A 9,173-nucleotide genomic window follows, 5' to 3' on the forward strand; every position below is an offset into this window, starting at 1 on the left:
TGAAGTTGTTTGAGTGACATTCCACAACTTTACTCCAAAAGAATCTGATCTGAAACTTTATAATTAATAAGATAAGATAACCTTTATTGAGAGAGATAAGGATAAGTGAAGTTTAGCTGTAAGTGCTGCGGTTGGTAATAGCGACCAAATCATAACTAAACGGGTTAATTTACTTCTACTCGATCATTTGTTGATCCCCATCTCATGCCAGGTGGTTTCCAGCAGGTTCCTTGGCTCGCACACATGGCGGCCTCTGTCACCCCAAAGAGAGAGAGCAGAGAGGATGAACTCTGCCAGGTCTTTACTCTGTCAACACCTGCACGTCTCAGATTCCTCTATTTGCACCATACAAGGATACAAAGCACAGGGATGCGAAAACAGCTCAACTCCAGGAGGAAATCTAACATGTCCATGGTATATTCATTAAAGAGAAAGCCTGACGGAGCTCGCAGTAAAGCTCACGCAGTGTTATTCTTGTCTAATTTACATCAATTTTGTTTAGCCGGAAGTAAAACTTCCAATTTTGTTTTTCAAATCTCACTTGCACTGAGAGATGGGACAGACGTTTGCTGTCCACACAGTAGCAGGTTTTTCCCTTAGGCCTTAGATTTATGGAGTTTTTACTCACTAAAACTTTACCTAGGAAGTGAAAAAAAGTAGCCAGGGGCTGGAGGGGTTAACATAAACAGGAAAAACAGATTTAAAAGAGAACATGACACAAGTGCTAACAGCTACACAAAAACATGCAAACAGACAGTCATTCACTCTCTCAGGTGAGATGGAAGCGTGTCGTGCTCTCATCCTTATGGATGTGATCTCCAGCCATCTAGATGAGAGTGAAGAGAGAGAAGTCAAACGCTCTTGTGCCAAACACCTTGAGGAATGCAGAAAATGGGCAGAGAAGAGGCTCCTTCAGACCGGCAGCCATCAGCGATTAACACCCTCTCAGACAACAAGTAATTTATGTGTCAAGATGTTAAATATTTCAAGTGGCACGGTGGAATGTGTTCAGACTGACGGAGGAAGCAGCTCCCACTCCTGACGGGAGTTTCAAAGAGCGCAAAGTCACGCACACAAAATGAAGACGTGGCCTCCAAACTTAAACTGTTTGCCATTATCGAGCACGCTGTCTGCTCTCCTTTAACACCAAGTCAGAGTGCACAGAGCTCAGGCTCTGCACCTTTTGCCACTTGTTTTCTACATCCATCTTCATCCTACTGACACAGGCTTATAGATCACACACGCTTTTACATGGACGCAAAGCAATTTCTTGCAAAGTTGAAACACAAGCTAAGCTGTGCTTCATAGAAACGGTAACACAAACACTTGTATTTTCCCATTTTGGACATTGTACACCACAATTATTTCTTCCTTAGTAACAGTAAACTAGAAATCTACATGACTTGGCCACAAGTGCCAAACCCCTCTGACATCATGACTCTGACCTTTGCATGAAAGTAATTTTAGAGTTCCAGTTTCTAGGGTGTCAGTGACTTCTGACTGTGTAAGTATGAAATGTTATGAGCTACACTTTCACATGTGGACGGCCTCTTTGTACAGTAGCCAGGTATGCTAAACACACTTGGCAATGGAAGCTGCTGGCATTATGAATCAATGTCGATGTTTATCTACAAGTTCACTGGCAGACGTGGTTTTTTTTAAACTGTGGTTTTGTTTAAATGATTAACTGTAGCTACACGGCCCCGCGCTGCAGTCTGGATGTAGCGCTTCGTACTCTTATTGCCATGTCTCTATCCTCCCATGTCTCCGTCACCTCAAGGGAGGCATCCAACTCTTCCATATCTGGTTTCCTCATCATATGTAGACTTTGCAGGGAGCCTCATTCATGTCCAGGTTCCCCTAAAGTGCAACTGCAGCAGACATTCTCTCTTGTACCAGTGAGCTCACAGCAGAGACATTATCCTGCACACAGAATGGAAAATGGAGCAACAATGATATAACTTTGAATGTGAGCCTCAGAAAGCATTAACACGGATTCATTTTTTTTGGAGTAAACATGGAAACAAAGTTATATTGGGCTAATCTCTATTTTTATAAAAAGCATTAAAACTGAGGGGAGCTTTGCAAAACACTGGTTCTGTGGAAGGGTCCCACCCCCTTCACAGTGTCTGAAGCAGAGCTCTCTCTCTCACACACTCTCACACTGCTTTACATGGATGAGGTGGCATCACTCACTAGAAGTCTGCTGTTTCCTCGCAGTAGTTATTCACCTTTCATTGCCCTCATGCCACGCCTGGAGTGTGCCGGTGGAAGATTTAAGTGACAGGAGGTCTCTGCTACTCCTATTGCTGCTACTGTGGATTTTTGCACGGGCAGAACAGGGTTCATGTCCTACTTGTAGAGCATCAATAGTGGGTAAGTTTTAAATCTAGCAAGTTTCTGAGGTCTTGTGACCACATACATTTTGAATGGAGCTCATTTTGTCTCTTTACGAGTTGTTTAAAATGCACAGTCATCCTTGTTGTGCTGATGCTTCTTGTAATTTGGTTTAATTTGCAATGCAAAAAGGTTCAGGTTGAATATTGTATTACAATATCCCCGGGAGTGTACAGGCAGGAACTGCATCTGCATGCATTCTGCTTTGTATAGATTTTCTTCGAGCTGGAAATGAGAATGGACATGAGCAGCATAGAAAGGAGCTAAGAGAAAAGATGACTGCTTGGTGAGGGGGTGTTGGTGAAACTCAGTAGCAGTTTGTTCTCTTGTACTATTGCTTTGGCAGGATTGAAAATAGTAGGAATGTTGGAGTGTTTCATTCTGACAGGTTTTCCTCTGGATGCTTGTTTGGGACACTGTAGCATGAATTATGTGTTCTACCAGGACTGTGACTGATAATTGTTTTATCCGTGTTCTTTCTAGATAGCTTCAAGTGCTGGGCTTGTTTATACCAGTGTTTGATTTAGAGTGTGGAGTCAGTGCATAAAGTTTTCAAATTCAAATTCAAATTCAAATTTTATTTGTCACATACACAGTCATACACAGTAGGATATGCAGTGAAATGCTTAGACAACTGCTCGTGACCTAAAGAAAAAAAGACTATGAATAGGATAGGAAATAAATCTGAAAATTAAAATGAAGGGTAAATTTAGCTTGGAAGGAATAAAATAAAATATTGATATTAAAGTTAAAAATAAAATAATTGTACAACAAATTACACAATATAGAAATATATAAGAATATATGAAGAAATATAGAACAATACCAGCAGCTATAAAAGTACTAAATGGTATCAAGAAATATAATGTCCAGGGCTGTGCAATCCACATGTAAGTGTCTTGTGCAGTGCAAATATGCTTAAAGTGATTTATTTAAGTGACTTGTGATAGAGTGATTAGATTAGATGACCACGCAGTGTAGTTGTGCAGTGGCCACTGGTGTAAACAAATGTCCAGAATGTCCAGTGTGTGTGTAAGAACTATATGTGTGGGTCAGTACTGTGTGGTGGTGTGATTGAGAGACCGTATCGCCTGCAGGAAGAAGCTCCTCCTCAATCTCTCTGTGTTGGTCTTCAGGGAGCAGAATCGCTTTCCTGACCTCAACAGAGAGAACAGTCTGTTGTTGGGATGGCTGAGGTCCTTCACGATCTTCCTGGCCTTGGTCCAGCGCCGCCTGCTGTAGATTGAGTGCAGGTCAGGGAGCTCGGAGCAGATGGTGCGCTCAGCTGACCGCACAACCCTCTGTAGAGCTCGTCTGTCCTGCATGGTGCTGCTCCCGAACCAGGTGAAGATGTTTCCCGTCAGGATGCTCTCTATGGTGCGCGAGTAAAAGTTCCTGAGCACCTTGGAGGGCAGTCGGAAGTCTCTCAAGCGTTTGAGGTGGTAGAGATGCTGTCGGGCCTTTTTCACCACGGTGCTGATGTGACAGGACCATGACAGGTCCTGCGTGATGTGAACTCCGAGGTATTTGAAGTTGTCCACTCTCTCCACTGGGCACTTGTTGATGATGCAGCCTTGAAGCGAGCATAGAAAGTGTTCAGCTTGTCTGCCAGTCCGCGTTCGTCATACCGGTTGTTGATGCTTTATAATCCGTTATTGTCCTTAATCCCTGCCACAGGCTCCTAGAGTCACTCTGTTGGAGTTGTGACTCTAGTTTCCTCCCGTACATGCAAATCTCAAGTTTAAAGTCAGTGACCTTCCAGAATAATGCCCTTTCTTTTTTTGTTCCTTTCAGACTGAAGAAGTTGCTTGAGAACGAGAAAGCCTACCAGCTCAGGAAGGAGAACGAACACGCCAAACGTCTGACCAAGGTGCGAGAGGAGCTGGTCAAGCTGAAGTCTTTCACCCTGATGTTGGTCAATGAGCGGCAGCAGCACCTGGAACAAATAGACCAGCAGAGCCAGCGGGTCCAGGAGCTCAGCCAGCAGCTGCAGCAGCGTGAGCAGGCTCTAAGTGAAGCCAGGCAGCGTGCTCAGGAAGATGGACACAGGGTGCTGAGCCTCGAGGCCGAGCTTAAAGAGAAAGCCGACAAGCTCAAGCAACAACACGAAGAGATGAGTGCCAAGCTAGCCGGTCAGGAGCTTCTCAACCGTCAACTAAATACAAAACTTTCAGGCCTCACAAATGAGGTTGCGGAGCTACAGGAAAGCAACAGAGCACTGAGGAGATCTGAGGAGGAACTGCATGAGCTAAGGGAGAAGATCAGCAGGGGGGAGTGTGACAACTCAAACCTGATTGCTGAATTAGAGAACTTGAGAAAACGAGTGCTGGAGATGGAAGGAAAGGATGAGGAGATTACTAAAACAGAAAACCAGTGTAAGGAGCTACGGAAGAGGCTACAAGAGGAGGACAATAAGAGTAAAGACCTCAGACTGGAAGTGGAGAAGCTCCAAAAAAGAATCATGGCATTGGAAAAACTCGAGGGAGCATTTAGCGTTAGCAAAGCCGAGTGTGCACAGTTACACGGTGCTCTAGAAAAAGAGAAGGGCCTGACCAAAGAGCTTTCAGACGAAGTTGTGGCTCTCAAGATTCGTATGAAAGAGCTCGAGTCATCTGAGATAAAGCTGGAAAAGTCTGAGCTGAGCCTTAAGGATGACCTCAGTAAGCTTAAATCACTGACCGTCGCATTGATGGAAGAACGAAAGACCCTGATGGAAACAGTGAAGTCATGTGAGGAGAAAAAGGACGATTTAAGCAACCTGGTCAAAGCTGAGCAGAATAAAGTTATGGAAGTGACAGAGAAGCTGATAGAAGAAAGCAAAAAGCTCCTAAAATTGAAATCAGAGATGGAAACCAAAATAGAGACTTTAACGAATGAAAAGGGCGAGCTTAACACTAAGCTAGCTTATGAAATTGATAAAACTAAGGACCTTAGCTCTAAAGTCAACCAAATGAAAAAGAAGTTAGATGGATTTGAGCAAGCAGAAAAACTTTCTGGAAAGAATTCAGTGAAATGTGACATGCAGAGAACATCTGAGCCCATCATCAGAGACGACAACAAAGTTAAGGAGCTGACGTTTGAAATTGAGCGCCTGAAAAACCGTCTCAAACAGCTCGAAGTGGTAGAGGGAGATCTTCTCAAGACAGAGGATCAGTACGACATGTTGGAGAAAAAGTTCATGAGTGAACAGGACAAAGCCAACATTCTGTCCCAGCAGGTGGAGGAAATGCGGACTCAGATAGCACGGAATAAAGCGATCGAGAAAGGAGAGGAGGAAAGCCAGGAGGAAGATCTGCGTCAACGTTGCAAGAGAGAGGAGGCCAGAACCAGGGAACTGCAAGGCGACGTGGTAGCGCTCAAGGAGAAGATCCACGAACTCATGCACAAAGAAGACCAGCTTTCTCAGCTCCAAGTGGACTTCTCCGTCCTGCAGCAGAGGTTCTTGGAAGAAGAAGAGAAAGCCAAGAACATGAGCACTGAAGTTTTCCATCTCACCAAAGAACTGGAGATGGCTAAGCGTCAAAGTCGAGCGCTGCGACCCAGCTTGAATGGGAGAAGAATAGTGGACGTGGCGGTGACCTCCACTGGCGTGCAGACAGAAGCGTCGTCCTCCGAGCCAGCAGAGGAGGATACCCCGGCTGGCTTTATAAGAAAGTCTGTTCAAGAAGAGAACCACATTATGAACAACTTAAGACAGAAGTGCCTGAAGAAGCCAGCAGAGAAAGGCAGTGCTGTTGAGCGTTCACCTTCATCTGGCAGTGATTTAGGTATCAAGAGATCTTGGATTCCCTGGATGAGAAAAAAGGACAACAGCCCTCAAGAGACCCACCTGGAGAAGCCACTGCACAATGGAGAGAGCTTCTCCTCTGAGCTGACCATGCCCCAGAAGCCAGGTCAGCCTTTCCACATCCGAGTGACACCAGATCACCAAAACAACATGGCAACTCTTGAAATCAGAAGCCCGACTGCTGGGGACGTTTTCTCTAGTTCCGCTCCCCTCAGCCCCAATCCATCTCAACCCAAATCCAGAATCACCATCATTCCCACCGGCACTGCTCCGACCCAGCGGAGAAAGTCCCCCACTGTGTCTCAGGGCCCCGAAAGGGCCAAGTCTCCAGTCACTATCACAGCTATATCTAGAGCCAAGTCTCCAGAAACCAGCCGAACCTCCTCCACTAACTCAGGAAGACCCTTGTCCCCTGTCTCCATCATGACAGTGAGCACAGCTGTAGCGTGCGAAACATCTGCCTCCCCAGAACCTCAGGAGATGACCATGGGCCGAGCCGTGTTCAAGGTTACCCCCGAGAAGCAGATGGTCCCATCGCCTGTACGAAAGGGTCACGGCAACACGAGTATCATCACCACGACTGACGATAGCAAGATCCACATTCATCTAGGCAACAACATCGCCCCAAAGATGGTCGTCAGGCCGGTGGCTGCTGTCACAGAGAGCAAGGAAATGACCTTATCGACTGGGACAGTTTTGCGCTCGCCTCGTCAAATCACCACCACTACTACCAGGAGCACGCAGAGCAAAGTGATGAGCAGCATTACAATTTCTCCTGTTACGTCCTCCTCTTCCAGAACGACACAAGGCATGGTAAGTTTTCCTTCATCCAGCTTTGGATAATTCCTGTTTTCTTTAAGTTGGATCATCTCTTTTCCTTACCTTCTTCATTTTCTTTTACATTTTTGGATCAAAGAGTTGATAGGAACACTCAAGCTGATAGCGGTTTCCTAAGTTCACCATGAGCTTATTTTCACATCTCTGGAGATGAGAGATAATGCAGCACTGTGTGTGGTGTTTCCCGGGACCCCTTTTACTCTGCTCTTTGTGGATCCGATGGGTAGTGTGACAGAAACGGGGCCATGTGCAGGTCTGAGAGCAGCAGAGATAATGAGGTGGAATTTTGCCACCCTGCTTTAATCAGGCTGTAATTTATAGTTGTTACACTGTGTTTACTGTTTACATTCACAAACAGCCGTGGCTCGGGGCCCTCCGCGCTCTGGCTGACACAAAACAGCTTGGCACCGTCAGCAGCGTACTGAAACCTGGCCTGGACAAGCACTCGCTCGCTCAGTGAAAAATAAATGTTTATATTTCTCATTTGTGCTGCTCTTTTAACACATAAGATCAGTTACATTGCACTAATTTACAATTCCTGTTTCCTGCATGATTTTTACCATGAATCCATAACTTAGTGTCGGTGTGGCTCAACTGTTTTCATTCTCCTGCCTGAGAAACTGTACTCTCTCTCTATTGTCAAACAGACCGGGCAGGATGCCCAGCCACCGCGCTCAGGGCTGACCCGCATCCCAATGTCCAAGAGCCTGAAAACGGGAAAGGCTGCGCTGGGATCCCTGGGGGTCTCCGGTGGAGTGAAACTGGAGTCGCGGGCTGAGAGTCAGTCTATGAGGATAGAAGTTAAGAAATCCAGCGTGAATAGCAGTACTTTACAGAATGGAGGAAAAGCCTGAGAGACACAGTACCAAACGTATCTACATGGTGCTTCAGAGAGATTCATAGTAAAAGCTGTGGTGTTTGAGTACAACTCAACTATAGTTTACAAGGCATTTCTTTATTATTATTATTAAGCAGGAGACTGATTTTATACTTTTTATAAGGTATTTTCTACTTCTTTACTTCTTATTTGCATTTCTGCCATTTAGACTGAAACATCCATGATTTGTTTTGTTGTTTTTTACAGTGTGTTGTGATGGGCATTTGGGTAAGACTCTGCTGCTATCAATGGCTTCTTTCTTGGGGTGGATATTTAATCTATAATGAGTTTATTTGTTTTATATTAGACACAAAAAGTACACAATTATGTGAAAATTTGGTGCATTTCTAAAGGATTTGTATTGAAAATATTGTAAATAAAAGTGATATTAGAGCAAAGTGTGGTGTGATCATTTATGCAGACACTTATGTTAACTCATCTGTGTACCTGCAGTTGTGACAACCAGTGCTTCTTGCCCGGGCCTGCATCCAAGGATTGAGGGAAATGAAAAAATTCATTTCCTGTGCTTTACGTAAATATTTTTGGAATAACAAATATTCTGGTTGATTCCTGTAATATAAACAAAAATCTTTAAAAAGCAATGTGCACGAGGCCAGACAAAGAAAACAATGAGACAGTGACGGTGCAAGAAGCAGAGGTCGTGAAGGTAGATATGCTTAAACACCTGGGGTCAAGCATCCAAAGAGAGGTGAAGGAGAAACCCGGAACAACATTTATTATGATGATGTGGGAACAACACCAACACGATGATATCAGATCATCCGGAAAGCACTGCCAGGGGTGATTTGTGACAAAAGGATAGCAGCAAGAGGGAAAGGGAAAGTTTACAAGATGGCAGTGAGACCTGCTGTGATGCATGGTTTGGAGATGGTGACACTGAAGATTTTGAAGGTTTTCATTGGGAGTGACCAGGAAGTGAGGTTAGAGAGGTGAGGTTGAGATAGCTTGGACAGAGGAGACACTGGACAAAGGATGGTAAATATGGAGCTATCAGGTATGAAGAAAGGAAGAAGACAACAAAGAAGCTTCAAGGATGTAGTGAAGGAGGACGTGCAGAGGTTTGGTGTAACAGAGGAGGATTCTAGGGACAGAGTGAAAGGGTGGCAGATGAATCACTGTGAAAACCCCCAAAGAGAAGGAAGAAAGGCAGGTGGAGGAATGAGCTGGAATATCTTCAGGGTTGAGCACTAAAGAAGTGGAAGGATCAAGAGGAACTGATGAAAGAACATATTTTAAAACTACTGTGTGTAATAT

The 9,173-nt window shown here is 44.7% G+C and overlaps 1 protein-coding gene across 2 annotated transcripts in view; it reads left to right on the plus strand.

Annotated features, from left to right (window-relative positions):
• Nucleotides 1-8,212, plus strand: part of LOC102215659 (filamin-A-interacting protein 1-like) — a 21,934-nt gene extending 13,722 nt beyond the window's left edge. For both annotated transcript variants that reach the window (XM_013912363.1, XM_005738992.1), the window contains exons 5-6: nucleotides 4,192-6,997; nucleotides 7,669-8,212. In XM_013912363.1, coding sequence (XP_013767817.1) covers nucleotides 4,192-6,997; nucleotides 7,669-7,875 — 3,013 coding nt within the window. In that variant the 3' untranslated portion in view covers nucleotides 7,876-8,212. The remainder of the gene's footprint in view (nucleotides 1-4,191; nucleotides 6,998-7,668) is intronic.
• Nucleotides 8,213-9,173: the final 961 nt, after the last annotated feature.

This window comes from Pundamilia nyererei, unplaced genomic scaffold (genome assembly GCF_000239375.1).
Source record: "Pundamilia nyererei isolate P.nyererei 1_Seehausen unplaced genomic scaffold, PunNye1.0 scaffold00088, whole genome shotgun sequence".
In the NCBI taxonomy this organism is placed as follows: Eukaryota; Metazoa; Chordata; class Actinopteri; order Cichliformes; family Cichlidae; genus Pundamilia; species Pundamilia nyererei.